This window comes from Spodoptera frugiperda, chromosome 12 (assembly GCF_023101765.2).
Source record: "Spodoptera frugiperda isolate SF20-4 chromosome 12, AGI-APGP_CSIRO_Sfru_2.0, whole genome shotgun sequence".
Classification (NCBI taxonomy): Eukaryota; Metazoa; Arthropoda; class Insecta; order Lepidoptera; family Noctuidae; genus Spodoptera; species Spodoptera frugiperda.
The window spans coordinates 12,394,166-12,416,034 of NC_064223.1; the positions used below are offsets into that span (position 1 = coordinate 12,394,166).

General features: G+C 46.9%; 1 protein-coding gene and 1 long non-coding RNA gene across 18 annotated transcripts in view; one reads left to right on the top strand and one right to left on the bottom strand.

Annotated features, from left to right (window-relative positions):
* The window catches only part of LOC118263184 (transcription factor BCFI), a 47,435-nt gene that overhangs the window by 13,601 nt on the left and 11,965 nt on the right, over positions 1-21,869 (top strand). For 2 of the 17 annotated variants that reach the window (XM_035575024.2, XM_050697715.1), the window contains exons 2-5: positions 2,104-2,464; positions 11,666-11,787; positions 11,864-12,060; positions 12,168-12,231. In XM_035575024.2, coding sequence (XP_035430917.2) covers positions 2,104-2,464; positions 11,666-11,787; positions 11,864-12,060; positions 12,168-12,231 — 744 coding nt within the window. Of the gene's footprint in view, positions 1-837; positions 1,043-2,103; positions 2,465-11,665; positions 11,788-11,863; positions 12,061-12,167; positions 12,232-19,223; positions 19,436-19,573; positions 19,732-19,916; positions 20,082-20,651; positions 20,752-21,869 lie in introns of those variants that run through there. The other 15 variants (XM_035575021.2, XM_050697708.1, XM_035575023.2 and 12 more) reach the window with 15 other exon arrangements.
* LOC126911297 (uncharacterized) overlaps positions 5,308-21,869 on the bottom strand; it is a 35,256-nt gene continuing 18,694 nt past the window's right edge. Inside the window, exon 2 of the long non-coding RNA XR_007705814.1 lies at positions 5,308-7,497. This is a non-coding gene — a long non-coding RNA (uncharacterized LOC126911297). The remainder of the gene's footprint in view (positions 7,498-21,869) is intronic.

Genomic DNA, 21,869 nt, shown 5'->3' on the forward strand with positions numbered 1-21,869 from the left:
CGCGGAAACTTGGAGTTATGAAAAACTGTCAGCTCAGCAATTTACAGCACTTTTATAGCTAATACGATATTTATTGATTCCTGGGAGACGATAAACGGATGATTTGTGACCGCCAGCCGCGCACATGTTCCCCGGGGAGCGCATCTCCAGCGTGTAGCGGCGAGCGGTGCGCGCGCAGCTCGGCCAGGTGTGGCCGGCGGTGGTAGCGTAGGTCGGGAGATGTTGTGTGATAAGACGCGGAGGCGGCGGCGCACGTGCTGATAGCGGCTTATCTCCGCCGCGCACGCGCTCAGCTGATCGCGTACACAACCTGCGCCCGACGCTGCAGCCGAGCACACCCGCGCGCTATCATTAGTTTCATCGAACCTTCATTGATTCCGGTTTCACATACCGCTAATGTCAACTGTAAAGTGTTTACTGTTGCAATCATTACATTCTTCAACGCTGCTAATGACCAATAAAATATTACTATTTAGGTACATTGTGGGCTAACTTTAATCACTGCCAACAAATGACAGCGAAATAACGTCGTCGAGCCGTAAAATTAGAGTCGTTATAAATATAGCAAGTAACGTTACAATACATTTTGTGACTAGATTTAATCACGCATGCGATGTAGGTGCCGAGCTAACAATTAGTAGACGTCGATGGCTCCATGCTGTTGTCCAATTTTACATTTCGAACTAAATTATATTTTTTATCTTTAAAAAACGTTGCTTCACTCTAGGATTTTCTCCTGTGTCGTGTTTCTCTCTCTCTCGTACTCAGAGGAAACTCCCAATTTCAAAAATAGTGAAAAGAATGTATAGTGAATAAAGGGGCGGGCTCGGGGTGTGCGCGTGGCGGGGATGATGCGCGCGCGCAGCGGCGGGCGGCGGCCGGCGGCGGCAGTCTGCGCAGTGCGAGCGACGCGGCCGCTAGTCCCGCGCGCAGTGAGTGACATACAGCATGCTGCACGAGTCGTGGCCCGCGGCCTGGCACAAGTCCGAGTCCTTCGAGCTGGACGCGCTCTTCGCCGAAGTAAACAACAACTGTTCCAAAGGTGAGCTCCCCCCCGCCAGGCGTGCCACCACGTCGCGTGCTAGTGCTCCCGCCCCGTCTGGTGTACCACGGCGCCTGCTTCTGTTGGTTTCACGATTCGTATTAAGTTTATTCGTAAATACTTGCACGTTTGAGTTATAATTCACGTTTGTGCCGCGATTCTTCAATAAGGAGTCTACTGAAGGTGGACACTGAAAACGACCGAAGGCCATGACGGTGTATTTACCTATTGGTGCAAACAATGCATGAGTGCATCGTGTCGTGAGAAGCTGGTATCGTCGTGTATAGTCCGGTTCACCAGCCAGGTTCATTTGTATTGTACTATTATAATGTACACAAGTATTATGTGTAATTATTGTTAATGGTCATGGTTATATTAATGGAAATTATGCCGAAGTCGTTAGCTAATAAGTATTATTTTCCCTTGGATTACGTTTGTACTAGGGTCACATCACTTGCACGGCCGGTATTATTAGATCTGTTGACATCGTGATTGTTTATTGTAAACTGAAGTAACATTTACTAGAAAACTAAACATTGTTACATTGCCTTCGCTTGTATATCGCTACTATTGACACAGCTTAATATAAGATGTTCATATTTACTTAATTCAATAAAGGAAAACTATAATATTTTGTACATGCGTACCAAATATCACAGTTTTTTCATACACGCACATAGCACCTAGGTACAATATCAATGTCGGAACGGTCCATTTAAGTATAATTTTATTATTATTTCAAATGTTGATGTATAAGTAGGTACCTACACAATAGCATTGTGTGTGACAACTTCAATGTCATACACTACAGTTACGGCTACAAGTAAGTAATCAGTTAGTAAGCACCGGCGCCTCCAGTCGTCCACTGGCAGTCAGCTATGCAGTGAGTACTGCAGTACGTCGTGGAGGCGAGCGGGGCGGCCGACTGGCGGGCCCTGCTGCTTTATATCTATTCGGATGATCACAAAGCGGTGGTGTCAGTGAGCGCCAATCGGATCACCGTACTGTGCGCATGTGTGTATAGTGGCGACTGGCGAGTAACGAGGTGTGCGTGTGCGCAGAAGGCGAGGCGGAGTGCGGCGCGGAGGGCAGCGGCGGCGACGCGGAGAGCCCGCCCCCCCTGCCGGCGTTCGGCTACGCCCACGGCGCGCTGTCGCCGTCCCACTCGCGCAGCTACCAGGAGCTGCGGCCGGCGGCGGCACACGCGCGCGACATGCAGGCCTACGCGCACCTCGAGGAGGTGTTCAAGCCCGGCACGCCGGCGGCGCCCGGCTCCACGGACGGCGTCTACCTGCGCCGCAGCAGCCCCGACCTCAGCCCCTCGCCCGAGCGCCGCGACGACTTCCGCGCGCACTACGAGCCCTACACGCCCGCGCCCGCGCCGCCGGCCTACTCGCACGACCACCACCATCACGTCGACGGGTGAGTACTTGCTCCATACATTACTCCATACATTATTCCATACATTACACTCGGCGCTGGCTCCATTATACCGGGCCACCGCTAATTGTATCGCACATTACGTGACGTCGTCTGTCGAACCTCACCTCGCTCCTACTCTATTTTTAGTTTTATTTACAACTTAGGTAACTACCTATATGCGATCATAATGCCTTAAGATACCATTAGACACATTGAACAATTTATGGGTTTGGTGGTAATATCAGCATTTAAAAAGGCGAGATATATGAACGTGTAGACGGGTATGTGTAGTAAATAACTTAGACAACAAACAATTTATCTTAGATACTGAAATACTATTTTGCACACTTGTTGTAATCTTGCACAATCTCTGAATGAAACTATCCACATACATACATAGGTGCGTGCGTAGGCTTACATAAATAAATATAGGTAGGTACGCGGCAGACTCCGCTCGGCAGCCCCAGCTACATGCTGCAACAGTATACACAAGCAGAGATATAAGTGAAAGAAAGCGATCAAAGGAAATGGAAACCTACAAATCAGACAGCTCGTATCCAACCGACAGATTCATGAACAGGACAGCTCCAGGGGCCGGTAGCTCTGTGGCGTGGGTTGTTATTGTCGTTGGACGGTAAACTCGTGTATACCGAGGACTAATTGTCGACTAATCTACCTTTCTACTTCACCGATTCCCCAACAACCCTTAAATTCTTACTCCCAAAAGGCCGGCAACGCACTTATAACGAATCTGGTGTTTCGGGTGTCCGTGGGCTGCCGCGATTGCTTACCATGAGGTGATCCGTCTGCTATATTACGGTTACGGCTTATATTATAAAAAAGAGTTACCTAATTAGTAAGCTGTTGGTTGAGTTGACGTTTCATCGAGTCCAGTCCAAGTAGTCCATCTCCCCTCGCGGCCCGCTCGGTTCCACCTCGTTAGCACGGAGCGCGTCAGTCAAACACAGCCCTTGTTAGTCAGTCAATTTAGTTGCAGTAAGAAGTTAGTGGCGTTGGACGCTCTCTGCAACTTACTATTACTTAACTGACTAGTTAGGTACTACTCGGACAACTCCGACATGTGCGTTTAGGAGGACGATTTTTTTTTAATTAGTTACTTAGTTTTATTTTTTTATTACTATTTATGCGGCTGATAAATACATGAGTGGTCGCCGTGGTCCCGGTGGTCCCGTGACATATACACTACTTTACCAGTTGTACGTGGCCGCGTACTGCCTCCAGCAATACGTGTAACTCCCGGCTGTACGGTGTACCACCGAGCACCGCGTCACGCGCACTACCCGCGTAGTGTTGCTACGTGTCGCCTGCTAAGTTAAACAGTTCCTGAGCTTCGCGATGCCCAAGCTATTCAGGTAGTTGCATATCATTTTCAGAGAGGATAATGCCGCGAAATCGATTGTGCAGCAATGAAACAGTTTCGTGGCGCCTCTGGCGGTCCACTGTCGGGTGGTCGGTAATCTGTATACTACCGACAGTAGTACGTGTAGTGCGCGCGGAACTAGTTGGTTCACGAGATCTCGAGGGTGGTCATCTTTGTCATATGCGTTGCAAACAGTGGGCAAAACGTCCCTGTCGCCGCCTAAGGCTGCGGTTCCACTGAGGCGGAGTGGAGCGGTGCTCCACTCCACCTCAATGGAACTGCACCCTAAGGAGCAGCCAACTGGCTCCGCGCGCACTATGGTTAATAAAGACTCCGTGCCCTCAGGGACATTTGGAAGCTGTCATATATCCCTCGGCAGTGGCGGCGGGGCGCGGCCTCCGTCCTCTAACCAACGACACAGTTTCGAATAAGTGCAGACATCTTAAACAATCTCTAAAACAAAATGTGTACGGAACGACAATCAGCATGTATCCACTCGTCTGCTGGTGACGATGATGTTGATTGCGGCGCTGGTACTGCTGCCTGCCGCCGAGGAACACCGAGTTGCATGGATACAATATGAGCGACGGTAGTGAGCAGTCCAGCAGTTGCGCAGCGCCGAGGGTGTCGGCACGTCCGCGGCACGTGCGCCGTACGTGCGCGCGCGCCGCTTGCGACACGAGCCAGCATTCCGACGTGCCCCGCGTCACTCCACCGACCACATCACCAGACACAGTGGAAAACTCCACCGAGTGTCTGCAATGTGTTGCTCCTGTCCGCCGCAGTCGTGGAGCAATAGCTGGCGGCCCCGCTGTAGGCGCGGCGCTGTGTGCGAGTGTCGGCCGCGATAACAGCGCGGTGGCGGCTGCGGTCGCCGCTAACTGCTCTTAATTTATTTATAACTGCTTCATTCGCTACAATTACACAGCGATGCCTCCGAAACTCGTTGATATTCAAAGTACTAATGAAACTTGTTTGTTGGGAGGTACTCCAAGCTGGTTGAATAATTACCTTTACACTTATCTAGTTGTGTAACAAATATTTAAACGAACTATTTCAAACGAAATACTTTGAATATTTTCACTTCTAAAACGAAGGAGTTCAGGAGTTAGGTATTCAACGCAATATATTTTAATGTCAAAGTCACACACACACACACATAGTATACAGGGTGACTTATTATCAGAGCACAATCTCGTATAGGGTAATCGAACAGATCATTTCAGAACAGGTAATGAATAGTTAATAAAATATTGATTGCACGATTGACGAGGCGGCTGGGCAATGGGCTGCCATGGAGCGTATGGCGGGTTCGATTCCCACACAGGGCCATTCTTTGTGTGATCCTCAAATTGTTGCTTCGGGCCTGGATGTGATGTGTATGTGAATTTGTATGTTTGTACACGCACCCACGACACAAGAAACAATCCTAGAGAAGGGCAACGTTTCTTTTTTTTTAAATTTCAAAATGATCCACGCCAAACAACAACTCTAAAGCTTAAAAAAATATCTTACTTTATTTGCTTATGTACTAGTTGTAATTATCACATTAACGATAGTAGTGTTACTTTACCATAGGATTGTTTCAAGTCGAGCTCAGAAATGCATGCTTCTCCAATAAAATCTAAGACACTCGTCGTGTACTTTTGTTAAGAAAAACATTAACATTTTCTAAACGGTTTTAGAGTTGCCGCGTGGACCATTTGGAAATTAACTCTATCCCTTATTGTTCGTGAATTATAATTATTGAAAATTATCTGTTCTATAACCTCATACGAGATTTTACTCCAACAACAAATGATCCTGTATACGTAGACATCATACATGCGGCATCCTCACATTATAAAGAACAGTTGAATCATCATCAGTCCGTCAGTATCGCACCCCATCCCTCGCGCTGCCTCCCACACTGTACTGCGTCAGTGCGCTCGCGTCGCTCGTTGGCTCCAACAGGTTGGTCCACAGTTCCAACATAACCCCACCGAATGTGTTTTTTTCAAGTCAAGTCAAGTCAAAGCATTTATTTCAATTAATCCTAAATAAGGCACTTTTGAAACGTCAAATTGAATTGTCCGTCAGTCTGTCTGTCAGTGAAGCTAGGCGCTCGTTCCAAAGTGTAGTGAAGTGTGTGTTGGTTCACATGTGACCAAAGACCACTTCATCAATTACACAAGCTCGATGACCACAGGCCACAAGCACGTCACATTCAAATCGGGACTTCTGCCTGCTCTTTCCCCGCGTGACTTGAGTTTGATCTATGTTCTAATTGTCATTGGTCACCAAGTCTGTCTGTCTCTCCGGTTGCTCATCTGCCCCAACAGACGTGTAGTCCCGTGAACTAGAGCCCTGCTACCACGCGCAGCATACACTGTGTGAGTACTGCACGGCATGCGCCGGCCGCGGGCAGTAGAGCAGCAGCGCTCCGCCTGCCTCCAGGATGTGGGCGTCCGGTGCCGAGCCGGTGACGTCACGCGCCACTCGCGGGTACATACTTGGGTCATATACACATGTATTTTTAACTGACTTCTTACATTCTTTGTCATGAGTTTAATAGCGTGCAAGTGTACATTGTATAAGTAATTCACTTCGAATCTTCTCTGTACTTATTTACAAAGAGTTTGATTGAAAGTTATCTACTAGGTACAGTAGGTGTCTAAGAAGCGCAACCTATTACAATACGTTACTTAACCATGCTTAAAACGTTCCCACATTTGAAGCACTTTAAAAATTAAATCGCAGTCATGGCGGCTTTGATAGCCCACCATCAGATGAAAAGTTGTTCATCATCAGTCGTCTTAGTCCTTCACGTAGAACGACAAGCCGTCCCCTGCATCCCCGCGACTCTCTCGATATGTCGGTCCATCTAGTGGGATGTTTGCCCACGTTACAGCTGGTCATCAGTCCTTCGACGTGGCCTGCCCATTTTCAGAGCTACGAATATTTTGAAAAAGTTGTTAAAGTGAAGAATCTAAAACAGTTGGATGTGTGTGGTATATGTCGCCGACTTTTTTGTAGATGTTGATGACATCTACAATGTTATTGTTCTATCATAAAAACTCTCCACAACTCAGCGATATTTGACTCAATAATACTTACTACACTATAAATTGTGACAAGTGTACGTCCAGGACGGGGGATTTCGGATTCGAAATTCGAATCCAGCAAAATGTTAGTGGGCTGTTCTCAGTAATAAATCAGCTTTGTCAAAATACTATATTTTTATGATGCAGACTATATTTTAACTAAATACTATATATTAAATCTATCTACAGAAAATGTACGGTAACCGAGACAAGGGATAATATTGCTATCACTTCACGTACCTAGTCCATTCGGAACCGTGTTTCGTTACCTTACTGGAAACAAGTGTGGGTGCAGTAATGGGCCCACACTTAGTTTTTAGCGAAAGTTTGGTGGTGGCTGGCGAGCGGCGACTGGATGAGTCCCAATCGTGCAGCTTTATGATATGCAAGACTTGACCTTGTGAATGCCACGCCCACAGATATATGGACTTTATGATAGATAGATCGATGACTGGAAGTCTTAAGGTTGTGTTCAAGGTTCAATTGACTAGGTTGCTTGTGGACGTGTTCCATCGCTTCCATCGCTGGCTGGCCGCCATCACTTGCCACCAGGCGAGCTCGTGGCCAAACTGAAAAAATAAACTTGTGATTTATAGCAGTTGCAGTGGTTTCGGGAGGTTGATTTTATTTGTTCGTGGCTTTATCAGTTCTTTCCATCCGTGCATGGTGGGATAGATAGAGTAGATCACTGTTTTTTACTGGTCATGGCAACTTCAAAAACAAGTTATTCTCATTTAAACTAGTTGGGCTGCTTGCAGTTGTGCCTTAAGTAATTCTGTCTCCTGCATTAAATTGACTGAGGGGAAAACGAGGAATTTTCTCCGAGAATATTTATTTCATAGCGGGATCCGAACACTTCAGTGTTGTGGTCGTGGTGTCTATCCACTGTTTGTGCTACGATAGGAGCGTTATGCCGAATCTAGTGTACGTGACGTTATCGAAGATATGAGTGGAAACATGATTGTTTTGGCCCGCATAGAGCGTCGCAGCTCAGGCCCTCAGTACCTACTGTAGTAATATTAGAGAGAGCCGGATTGTGCGTTTCGTTGAGCGCTTTCTGCGAACAAGCAATGCTATCGTTCACTTCCTGCGGTGCGCGCACGCCGCCATTGTGCGCAACGACACTTAACCTAGTGAGAGCGAGGCGCGCGCCCCCCGCGACCCGCGCCCCTTGCATCCCGCGCCCCCGTGCTCGCCCCGCGCTAACAATATTGTGTTTGTCGATCTGCACTCTGGGATTAATTTATGGCAACAACTCTAACAGCAAAAGTAAACTCGCCCTCCTAACACAGTCGATTGCTTACGCAAATACGTTGTATGCTCTCATTCTCGCTTATTTGCACTCCACGACATTTTTTGTTCGCGCTAGGGTCGGGATAGAGTCCCCGACCCTCGAGCAGCCCCGGGCGGAAACGAAGCGCCCGTGGCCCGCAGGCTCGGAGCATTGTTAGCAGATAGCTGGTACACTGGCTGCGTTGTCAACGTTGGGAAGCGAGGTGTCAGCAGTGTGGCTGCGCAGCGTGCAGGTGTCGGGTGACGAGTGCGTGGGTGCCGCCTCGTGAGAACATCTCCGTCTGAAGGCTCCACACTCGTATCTCGCGAACTGTAACATTATGTCGCGCCGCGTCGTCGTACTCTCAGACACACACACACACACACACACACAGATGTAGTACTAGAACGCCAGCGTGCACAGCGCGGCAGTTTTATTATTGACTTGTTCTGTTTGAAAATAATTAATATCGTTAGGCATGTTTGCGTTTTCCTCCAATATTCAAGTTTGTTTATTGTTACCAATTAGTATAAGGAAAATCCCACTGCAAGCGGTTAACGACAATCGTCTAACTCTATTATTACTTTGTAAACCTACTTAAATATTTATTGTAAGTATATTTACTTGTAATACTCACTAAGTAGGTACTTATTTCTGTATGCAGTGAGCTGGAAGCATTGTCATTCCCGCACCACTCACTGGTAATGGCAAATTAAGACACAAACTCAATAAGCGTTACCCGGCAGTCTAATGCTCACCCCTCGCTGCCCCCCCACGCCGGGGCAGTACAGTCAGACACCACTCAATGACACGATGACATCGTGTAAATGGCCTGAACTCGCCGTGGACTGATGAGAATCTACCTCGTATGTGGAGGTAGAGTCGGGCGAGCACCCGCTAGCATCGTGCGAGCTGCGCGTGCGCCGGCGCTCGCAAGGTATTTGTCGGTGCAACACTTTTTGTGGTCGTCCCCTTCTAATGCGCCATTTTACACGTTTTAAGGGTTCTCGAAGCGTTTCCAAATTTGTACACAATATTTTTTGTGGCTGTTGAGAGACGGTTTAAGTGTCTCGAATGAGTTATTTGTATAGGTCTTTAACGTTCCGGTGCGGGATTAGGCCGATGGTGCACAAATAACGGCGGGCCGGGCGACACGTCACACTCGGCTCGGCCCACACGTGTCGGCTGTGGCGCGTGCGGCGGGATGCGGGCTACAAGCTCCAGCACTCGCTCAACCATTGCGTGCTCATGCTGGTAGTTCCTCACCTCGGACCACGGCGACAGACGCCGCGGTACGTCGCACGTGGCCGTGACCAGCTACTGGGCTGCATTCATTGTATAGTGGCAGCGCAAGTAGGTGCACCGTGTGAGTGGCCATAGTACTGTAGTACTTAGTACTGTAGTAGTGGCGCGGTCGCTACACTTCCGCGTTCGTACGTGGCCGCTGGTGGCCGTCACGCCTAGTGCAGGCACTCGGGGTCGCTCCATATCCGTCGCGCTGTTACTCTCTCTAAGGTTTATCTCGGGAAGATGTGTCACTACATGTTTGCCGCTGGACTCTGACAGGGCAGCGGGCACGTGACTGTAGCTTCCGAATGGACATGGACATTGGAACAATGCGCTGCCTGGTATTGTAAATATGGTCGACAAACACAGCGGGAGTGGAAGCCGAGCCAGCGCCGCGTAATGAATGCAAGCGGGTCGAGGGCGGCGCGGCGCGCGATAACGCACACTTACTTCCGAGACGTTCCAAGCCATTAGCCGCAGTGCGCTCTACTTAACAGCTACACGCTCGGTACTAGTCGGTACTCGTGTTCTCTAACGATGGTAAAACGTTCCGTACTTGTGCCCGGAGCCGGCAGCCGACAATGTGCCGACGCCCGAGTTACTTACCAACGCGATGTCGAAACACACGAACTATGACTTGCGCGCATACATATAAATGTATTTTCCAAAACAGAACAAATTAATTTAATCAATATAACAATTAAGAAACGTATGGAAGTACCTCAAGTAGGTATTTATAAGAAATTGAGAATGTGAACTCCTTGTTAAGTTAGTTACACCTGTATTTGTAAGCTTATGGCTGTTATCGACTTTTATATTTGACTACTTATGAGTAAGTAGGTATGTAACTAAGTATTAATCTGCCATCAGCGAGCGAAATGTGGAAAAAGCTTTTTGATTGCGAATACGCTTTTTGAATGTCCTGTACAGAACATTGCAGAGATTCTATAACGGCGACTATTGAGTCAGGACGACCGCCAGCGTGTGTCCCACGTACCAGCCGTGCCCTGACACTCGATTACCTGTTACCCAAACCAATCTCGCCTTCCTTATGTATTATATAATATACCTATTTATATTCTTACACACCGGTCTATACTATTACTTGTTTAGTATCGTCCTAGTACTTACTAGGTTCGTATGCGGTTCATTAAAATTAAAGATAGAGAGTCACCTTCATCTTAGGTGTTACCTAGCTTTTGGCCCGTGAGATGAAACCGAACCAAAATACATTCCCGTGCGTACAGCCGCACCCCCTCCAGGGATACATGCCATTATTGCCATTACTTATTGGTGAAAATCGTACAAATATCCGTTTAGTAAGTAGTTGTGAGTTTATCGTTCGTATGTTCGTACAGACAGACACACAATTAGAACTTTTACGATACGATCGAGTAGCGAGTAGCTAGCGATCGTATCCCAAACACAAGAAATACCCAAGTATTTGATTGTTTGCATTACATTGAGCTGCAATACTAAAAGTGCACGAACCGGGCAGACAACCTCTTTCATTACTCGAAAGCATTAGGAAGCTCCACGTTTAGGTGTAGCTACCTATGTAGCATACCTAGCATACCTAGCATAGTCTTATTGATAACCCGACCCTATAGGATTGAGGGCAGGACATACTCGAGAGAATTCTTCTGTCTCTCCTAAATATATAATTTATTATCAAGGAAGTGTTGAAATGTATTTATTTATTATTTATTCCACTTCCACACAGGTAAGAAGAGCTTATAAACTAAGCCCCACAAAACCGAAATGTAACAACTAGTGGTTGTGCGAATAATAAATAAAGAAACATCACTTACAAAGTACAGTTTGCAAAGAAAGCGTATATTCGAAAAATCTTGCAACTTTGTACTAATATTTTGAAAGTTATAATGTTAAAAGAAGTAGAAGCCTATATTACACTCGAACATTCAGACATGTGAACTCAGTTAAATCCACAAAACGTTGCGTTGGAAAGTTAAACGTGATTTGTTTATTTAGATTGTCCTACTACCTGATCGTGAATATTATTTAAAATACTGTAAGGTTTAATATCAGTCAACCGCTTGAAGTATATCTGTTATTTTCGTGATTGATTGGTAGTTTTGAATTCTCCTTCTGAATAGATCTTGGCGATAGTAAAGACATGTGGTGTGTTCTGTACTCATCACATATTTATGTTTCAGTGGCGGAGGAGGTAGCGGTGGTGGAGGAGTGTACTCACGCTGCGCGTACGCAGCTGGTTCTCCATACTTCGGGAACGGTACCGAGATCAGCACGCAGCCGCAGATCTGGACATCTAGTGCAGGTACAGCGAGACTGCCCGGTCTCAAGTACATGTGTTTGGGATGTGTGCGGTGGTGTAATGTGTGAGTGTGTCGCAGGTGGGTCCCCCAGCTACGGCGGCGGCGGCGGCGTGGTGCTGGGCGAGGAGTACGCGGAGGCGGGCGCGGAGGGCGCGGGGGGCGGCTCGCTGCCCGCCTTCAGCGCGCGCTTCGGAGGCGCCTTCGCGTGCGCCACTTCGCGGCCCAACACCGTGTACGGCACCGGCACGCTGGCCGCGCCGCCCTACTCGCACCAGGTTGGTAGCACTCTGCAATGATACATCTCTCCGCGCAAGCTGCCGCAGTTTACTAATATATATCGTACATTCCACCCGAACCAACCAGCCGCTTCATCTGTTTTCAGGAGGTTTGGAACTTGGAGAGCAGTCGACGACCACAAATGTCTGCAGCTGCCAGTCTTTCTGCCAGTAAGTACATCAGATACTTTCACGCCAGGAACATAAATGATATCATCTTAAATGGTACCTTTACTATATCTCTAATTCAGGTATTTTGAAGTGCATCCCAAAAAATTCAAAATTAGGTGCGTAGTTAGGTATTTTCTGACTTAGGCTCACATCTGCGGCCGACTCGCAGACACCTACTAGAGGTGTCGATAAACACACGATGAGTAACGAGCACACAGATTGTGTCGCGTGTTGAACTCCACTCGGCATGATTCACAGGCGGCCGGGCTCACACAGTACATACTGTAGTTGCTAACATAAAAATACATCATGCCGTTTGTACTGGAACAGGAGATTTCACTTTGGAAGCCGAGATAGATAAACAGCAGAGGTAGACATTAAAGCTGTCCAAATGCCCATAGTTTCATGACCAGCATCGCGCTGGACGCTGCCCATAGTGTCCACCGCCCAATACTTCAGTCAGTCCAAGCAATTCCATAGGACCTTCGAACACATCATATCCTCAATAGGCACATAAACATTAACATTACAAAACACGTTTTTACATCGGAGGCATCTGTCCCATAAGTTTAGGGACGAGTTTACTCCGCGCATAATTCACGCGTACTCTACAATACATTGACATGCCTACAATCGGCGCTGATGCTTCTTGATCGTTAGTCGTAAAATATCTCGCTTGATCTCGCACAAGAACGAACAAAATCATGAAAATAATTAATTCAATAATATTCTGGGAAATAATACTAATAGCAGAAACCGAATAACTGCTTCACACTAGTTCTCGTTGGATAAACAATGTTAGTAAATGGTTCCCTTCATGTGGATGTGAACAGTTATCCGCATCGCGCGTCGCTGTCAACAAACATCGCGACGATAAAAAAATTAAAAGTTTTGATGGTTCCGATACGATCATAGATAGCAAAAGAGGGGTTCGGGCCGGGGAGAGGGTTGAGGGGGCCGGGGGGGACGTGTCATGTTTTTGTGGCAGCCTGGCAGGTCACGCCGCGATAGCCCGCGTTACAGCGCCCGCGGTGCTCGTACTGCTGCGCCCGCGCATCTCCTAAGCTTCCGCCATGTTTTTATACATTAACCGATAGATAAGCATTCCCAAAAAATAGAGACGATAAACTCAGTTCCGACAATATTTACGAGCGCTCGAGTGACGGGCCGCGTCATAATTTACAGCCACTTAAACCTTCATCAGTCCTCGCGCTGCGACGATCCGAGTTTATGGCTGTTTGTGACCCTTCAACCGAATTTATATTATTTCTCTGAATACACCTTCATGGAAAAAATACTTTTCAGTTAAAAGTAACTATTTAAGTTCATGAATACAAATACTTAGAAGAGATAGAATTCATAAATTTGCTAATGAAATTACTAGCACATGGCTCAGAAGACTACTTTCGAAGCAAAAGTTATATTGCGTGTAGAATGATCCTGGCCTGTTCCACGGTCGGTGTTGGAACCCGACATTCTAAGATTGTGACTCGTCTGCAGGACTCTGCCCAAAGTATTAAACATCATTAAAATTCCAAGTTCCTAAGCCGTGTGTATTGCATTGTATTTTGTAGTACATCTATAAATAGCAGTAATATGGTCGCTTCGTATTATTCACAGAGTCGAGGTCATTATTTAGATGACGACTATTTAATATTAACAATAATATTCCTGTTTTCCGTTACTTGAACATCTAAACCTACTCGTTAAAGAAAACAGCGGCGAGTAGAGCGGCAGCGCGCTACGGTAGCGTGCTGCAGTAGCGGGCTCGCGAACACGGACTAAAGCACTTGTTAATTAGTACTTTAGTATTGTTCGCGGTTTTCCTGTTGAGTACAGTCGTGTCATTGATGTGGAGGCCCGCGGAGAGCGGAGCCGGCGCCCTGTAAACTAACGACACAGTCGCGCCGCAAGCCGCTCCGACTGTTTGCATAGGTCGCACCAAAAAAACCATGTCTTGTTTTAAAATGAAGTCGTTCCTTTTTAAGCACATTAAAATCGCATTCCGTAAATGGTATCGGATAAGGCACGTGCCGCGCAAACAGTCGCGCGTCCGGCCGCAGCCGAGTCTCCTGCTATCGCTACAAACAAAGGCCACAAAAAACAATCGCCGGCCACGTACGGGCCGCGGCCGTGTCTCCACATATTTGCTGACTGACACTAATGTGCGTGTTATCACGCGCGCGCCGCCAGATGGCGCGTTATCGCGCCAGGACCAGCGCAGCGCCTTCCGAGTTCCGACACTGCACCATTAGGACATAGCTGGCCAGTGACGTCACACGCAGCTCTTCCCGGCCGCTACAAACATACTAGTCGCTGCAGTAACTAACCACAGCAAACCGAAACAACAAATAGTCAAGAAGAAAAATGTTACGTGAAGTAATCAGTTTAGTTCCTAGTCGCATTCAGCTAAACATACAAAATCAAATAGGATCCAAGCAAACACGTCAGTAGGAACACAGTTAAAATAGTTTCGTCGGAATGAGGTCCGCGCGCTTTTATGGCATATTGTAGTGCAGGCGTCGCTCGTGCCGCGAGCTGCAGTCCGTGCAGTAAGCCGAGGCGCCCGCAACCCGGGCTGCGCTGCAGACTGCTAGTCAGCCACCACTCGGTACGCAGTGTAGTCTGCAGTTACATCTTGTTCTGTCATATCAATAAGTATAACGATAACGTGACGAGTGTGCGCGCTGGCTGCTCTGCGCCTGCGCACATGGCCGGGCTCTCGTTACAAACACCAATATAATGGCCGGCTAATGACATCCATGTTTTATGCTTATTGCGAGTAATCGGAACCGCGCCATTCATTCCAGCCAAATGTCTGTCGAGTGGTGTGCGTGTGCGGTGTGACCGAGTGGCCGCGTGTCACGTGACGGATGTAGGCATGTGTGGCGCGGATGTGTAACGGTCGGAGATTCCATGGAAACTGTACGCCGACGCGACCTTTGTTGCATTGTTGGCGGCGGGACGCTGGACGCCCGCCTCATGCACTGCTTACTGCAAGCGCCACACCTAGAGCCCGCCTTGCACTCATCGTCTTCTGGTTGAGTGCGGAGCAGTTATTGCATCTTACTAAATTCTTTATTGCAGTTCAGGTTCATGACATTTTCTATTTCGATTGCTTAATTTTGTAATTTCAAAATGTCTGTGTATCGGTTCAAAATGTCTGTGAAGTCGGTTAAAAAGTTTATTTCAAGAAGACTTCGTCCGTTGTGCACGTTTTGTGGGTAATCCTTTGCTCGACGTTACAAAACAGCTCGCCGCTCTTTATAAACAATTACAAGTAGGTGTCCAACATGTATGTATGTACACGCTACACACACACTCACACTAGTACACACACAACGGATGATAGTGCTGAGATGTTACCTTACAATAAATAACTTTTGTTTTGACTGTTAAACGTACTTAACTACAAGTACGTTTGAAAAAGAAAAAGTACAAATGTGTTCTCTAATTCATTGACGAATCTAACGAATCTAAAGTACTTGCCTAGATACTAATATTATAAAGAGAAAAGATTAGACCCAACTGCAAAAAATGTTTTTGGAATCACATCAAGCGGAGTTTCATATCAAGGGTATTTATGTATAATAGCGATTCCAAATATATATCGCATAAGGGAAACCTCTTATGACATAATTTAAACCACATATTTGTTATTACTTGGCTGACAATATACGAAAAATATGCAAAATAAGCCCAGTAGTTAAGCCAAAAAGTATATATGTCGCAGGTATATGATAAAAACAGGGATTGACTGCACGGTTGGTGCGGTGGCTGGGCAACTGGCTGCCGCGCAACGGGTAGCGGGTTCGATTCCCGCACGGAGCATCTCTTTGTGTGATCCACAAATTGTTGTTTCGGGTCTGGGTGTTATGTGCATGTGAATTTGTATGTTTGTAAACGCACCAACGGCACAGGAGAAAATTCTAATGTGGGGCAACGTTAAAAAAAAACCAAGGAAGATGTCAAAATAACAACATGATTTTATCATTTCCCTAAACAAATCTGGTGATTTGACAAATCCCTCTAAAGAAATCTAGTGATTTGAACAAATCCCAAAATTGGTTCAGGGAAATGAATAAATTAACTTTTCTGTGGTATTTTAAAGGTTTTTTCAAGCAAGCATGCAACATGCAGCAGGCATGGTTTCTGTCACGGCTCCGGTGCTGCGGGGCTCCGGCGGTGGCGGTCCCATGCGCGCTAATCGTCGCAGACGGCTCTCGCTTGCCCCCGTAGCTTCGTCTTGTTGGCCGGCTTCGCTGGCCACGCGATTTTAAATTACAAGGGGTAGGGCAGACAAGACTACGTACAATCGGTTTTTGCAGCGATTCGGTTCTGACACTTCACTAGCATTATCATTTCACTGAATCAATTTAAGGATTTGTCAAGTCACCAGTTTTGTTTAGGGAAATGATAAAATCGTGTTGTTATTTTGACATCCTCCGTGGTTTGATCTAATCCCTTAGAGATTTGGCCAAATCCCTGTTTTTATCATATCGCTGCGACATATATAACAAATACGGCATAATATTAGCGGCGCTGCATGTCCGTAACATTCCTAGACTATCTACACTATTACAGCTCTTTTGTGGTCAAGAAACATGGAACTGATGCAACAGAATTTAATAATTGATTAATTTCATATATTTTTAAAATATTTTTGTTTAATTTTCTATTTTCGTTGAAATATAGTTGTATTATGCTTCTGTGAACGAGTACTCCTTGTAGTATAAATTATACGAGTGATCTCGTTACTAGATATGTCTTGCAGATTCCATTTCAATGAAACCTAAAAGGAAAAGAACATCGTGACACGTTTGCCGACTTTGCTAGGATCTCGAACATTTAAATACTAATAATCTCGGACGTGCCAGTGGGTGTTATTGTTATTAGATTCAGATGGTTGAGTGTAGTGAGGGCCCTGCGTACTGAACGTAACTCTTACGAAGAAATGACAAACGACCTTTGTCGTATCGCACCCGAACCCGGAACAACACCATTTAACCGCACTATTAAACCTGTTCCGTGCAGGAATCGAACCCAGTAACCCAGTAACTATTTTTCCCAGTAGCCAGTCGGCCTGGCCTCATCATCGACCACGTCTTGTAGGTGACTGACTTCAAAGCACTGACGTCACCGCCCTGTAATTTCATCAACAAATATATAATTTATTGATTACACTTTTTTGCAAAATGTATAATTTAACCGATTTTCCAAAAAAAGAGGAGTTTCTTGATTTAGGTGATATGCTTTTTCTTGTCTCAGCAGTAGTGGTCTACCAACAGCGCAGTTATTTAGTAGGTAAGCTTAAGTGCTAGCGGCAATGTTTGTTGTTCTTGTACTGCCAATATTCATTGAGAGAGTATCGGGCGCGGAGTGGCACGGTCGCGGGCTCGAGGAAGCATCGGCGGCAGTGGAACAATGGTCGGGTCAGATGTCGGGTCGGCGGTCGGCGGTCGGCGGGCGGCGTGTGACGTCACGCGTCCTTGCGCCGCGCTGCTGTGTCAGCTCGCGCGCGCACGTGCGCACACGCGCATCTCTCGCTGAGTCACGGCGCGCCGCGGCGCTGTCACTGCCAAGGCCGCGACACGCCATATACCATTCTTTTGTTTTCTTTACAGTCACATCTACTGGCGCATTGCTTATGTACCACTATCCATCCGATACTATAGGTACATACCTACATAGGTATACTTAGACTATCGGCTGTACAAAATGCGTGTAGTTGTGTAGAGCAGACAGCAGACACGTAGTAGACAAGTACAGCAGTACTATAAATAAATGTCTGGTGTCCATCTGATGATGGAGCCGAAAGTTACATGGGACCTAATAGAGCTTGATAAATTAGAGACTTTACACATAAGTCTTATTTATTAACTGACTTTCCAAAAAGAAGGAGGTTCTCAATTCGGCCGGTACTTTTTTTATTTACTACCGGAACCCGCGAGCATTGTGTCGTCTAAGATTTTTTTCTGCGCATAATGGTTAACTATACTTACCTAAGAATCTTCTCCTAACAATAACACACCTAACAATAAAGTTTAACAGTTCTCGAGATTTGCGCTTAGCGGTTTCGTCGGCGTTCCCGTGGAATAAATAATAGCCTATGTTTTATTCCAGACTATAATCTACCACTGTTCCAAATTTCATCCCAAACCCATTCAACCGTTTTGACGTGATTGATTAACAAACATACACACAAACACACAAACTTTCGCATCAATAATGTTAGTTGTTATGTTTATGGTGATAGTCATTGGGAGATCTCCCCGTTAACGCATTGCCCTCCTCCAACGCAGGCTGTGTTGGAGAGCGCTATGTTTTGTATTGCAGTCGGTTTCTTTAATTCATTGACCCACCTTTTGTTCATCCCATCATTATCATTGAGATGATTTAGACTCCAGCCTTGGGCGCCATAGGCATGTCGTAGTGCAGGCCTTTTTGGTAGAAATGTTCGCAGTAATCACATTATCCGTTGTGTAATGACATTTATCTGCTGAAGGCTGGTTACTGCTTTGGGCAAAGGACAAGTATTGGGTGTTATAGTGAAATGTTGTTCTGTGTACCTAATATTTATTTGTTGTTTAATTTCGAACAGTCAACGGTACATTAACAACCCGCAGTGCGGCCCGAGCCTGCTTCATCGAGTCGGTACTTATGTGTGTAGGATTGCATGTACTCTGTAGAAAGTTATTCAGTTTTACTTAGATTAAGTCTATTACAATGCTAAGAATATATTTAGAATAGCAATAGTACATAGTTAGGCACGAGCATAGTATACTGAGATATAACACATAGGCGAGGAGCAGGCCCAGTACAAGATATCAAATGCTTGGCAGCAGGATATTAGATGTGAGATCAGCAGAATGTAGGACCTGTTCAATCTCCCAACAGGAGACGAACTAGTGTGTGTTGAGTAGTAAGGTTTGGACGCTCGGCAGTCGGCAGTCGCAGGTGCGAGTGACTTGTAACTAGCGTGTGTTGCGCAGTCGACATGGCGGCGGAGTTTTTCACGGAGGGGCGCGAGTGTGTGAACTGCGGCGCCATCCACACGCCGCTGTGGCGGCGCGACGGCACCGGCCACTACCTGTGCAACGCATGCGGCCTCTACAACAAGATGAACGGCATGAACCGGCCGCTGAAGCAGCCGCGGCGGCTGGTACGTCAGCGCCTCGCCGCGCCCCACGCGCCCCCGCACGACGTACGCAACATGTGCTCACTAACCCCGCGTATCCCGCCCCGCGCCCCCGCGCCCGTGAGATCCGCGCCCGCCGAGCGTCCACTCCTACTGCTCGCTTGCGCTCCGCTCAGCGCTCAGTCACCCTTGTTCTGGTTGCAGTGGCCGCGGAGGGGGCCCCGCCGGGCGCGGATTTCTACAAGGGCTTCCTGTTTAACGGCATGGCGACGTCGCACGCGCACGCGCTGCCCGCGCCCGCGCCGCTCGCGCACCCCGCGCACCAGCCCTCCACCCCCTCTGACTACAAACAGAAGAAAGGGGTACGTGCCCCGCCCCACTGCCCCGCCCCACACCCCGACCCGCACCCTCACCTAACGCCCGCCCACTAACATCCATCGCTTCTCTATCTAACATCACCGTTTTAATGTTGTACTTGGTCATGCATGCAAAGTTCGATGGTAGCGCCAGTAGAGTAGAGGAAGTAACGAGCCGCGTGTGCACACAGATGGGCACGAAGCGGCCGGGCATGTCGTGCACCAACTGCCAGACGACGACGACGTCGCTGTGGCGCCGCAACTCGCTCGGCGAGACCGTGTGCAACGCGTGCGGCCTCTACTACAAGCTGCACAACATCAACCGCCCGCTCGCCATGAAGAAGGACTCTATACAGGTACACACACACACACACAACTTGAGTGACCTGCCTAGAAACGTTTCACAGATCACTTAAATCAACATAATATTATTTTATTTAATTATTATTATAAGCCACGTCAACAGAATATTATGGAAATTATTTTAGTTTCACATGAAATGCAACTTAGAAAGTCAATTAAGTGTTCATTAAAATTCAAAATGTTAAGAAGTCTGCTTCTCGCGGATGAGCGTGTGGGTTCGAAACCTGCCAACAGCAAGTACCAATGTGACTTTTTATACACCACTGACAAACAGAATACCTGAAACCTGGGCTTATAATTTCTGATTATAACTTTGAAATCGCCAACCCGCATTGAGCAATCGTGGTGACTAACGCTGACACCTTCTCCATGCGAGAATAGGCCTTTAGTCAGCAGTAGCCACTTAGAAGCTGTTTATGTACATTCAAAAATTAAAAGTCAAATATGCCGTTTATCTCCTAAGTATTGGCCTCGATTTACAGACTCTGTAAATGAATATGAGTCCGAAGTCCAGCAGCTTGCCAACGCATGTTCTTTGTAACAATAATTTGTGTATTTTTCAGACTCGAAAGAGAAAACCCAAAAACAGTATAAAAACGGAACGAAGTATAAAGGCAGCAGTGCAGCGCACCGTCGCGTCGGGAGTGAAGATAGAGAACTTGTGTGAGTACCACACGCCGCGGCCGTGCAGTGCGGAGCGTGACACTAGTTAAAGTTTTCTGAAATGAATGTACTCAATCATATTATAATGCCTGAAACGGGAATTGAGCCCAAAACTTCTTTATTGCACTCCTGTCACTCGAGGCTGAATCTTAAACATTTGACTCCCTTATAAACCGCCAGGTAGTTCTGATTCCGGAATTATTACGTGTAGGGATGAGATTAGACAGAGGCATCAAAATATGAAAGAAAATTATTAAAATATGCATTGAGTATGCATCAAACATCACATGCAGACTGTAATATACGTAAACTTGGCTTTGAAATATGCACTAAACATTTCTGAGTTACAATGTCCTGAACTTTGAGTCTTTGGCAAAATTCCTGGAGAAAACAATTTGGCAACACATATTAGGTTCTGTCTTTGAGCACATAATAATATTGCGATTATTCGACTTAAGTAATACCATGATCGAAATGAATAAGCAATGCCTTCGACCGATCGTACCGATCCAAAGAGTTGCGTGGTGGTAATATTGTAGTGCGTGTACGTAGTGTACCTATAATATAGAAGCTTAGGATTGCCTGACCCTGTGCTAACCCAGTGCTGCTGTACTGCGCAGTGCTACGCTGTACTACGCAGTGCTACGCTGTACTACGCAGTGCTACGCTGTACTACGCAGTGCTACGCTGTACTACGCAGTGCTACGCTGTACTACGCAGTGCTACGCTGTACTACGCAGTGCTACGCAGTACTACGCGGTACTACACATTGCTACGCAGCATTACGCGGTACTGCGCAGTGCTACGCTGTACTGCGCAGTGCTACGATGCAGTGCTACGCTGTACGCGGTGCTACGCTGTACTGCGCTGCTGCTACGCTGTACTACGCAGTGCTACGCTGTACTACGCAGTGCTACGCTGTACTACGCTGTGCTACGTTGTGCTACGCAGTACTACGCTATACTACGCAGTACTACGCAGTGCTACGCTGTACTACACGCAGTACTACGCAGTGCTACGTACTACGCTACGCGGTACTGCGCAGTGCTACGCTGTACTGCGCAGTGCTACGATGTACTGCGCAGTGCTACGCTGTACTACGCGGTGCTACGCTGTAC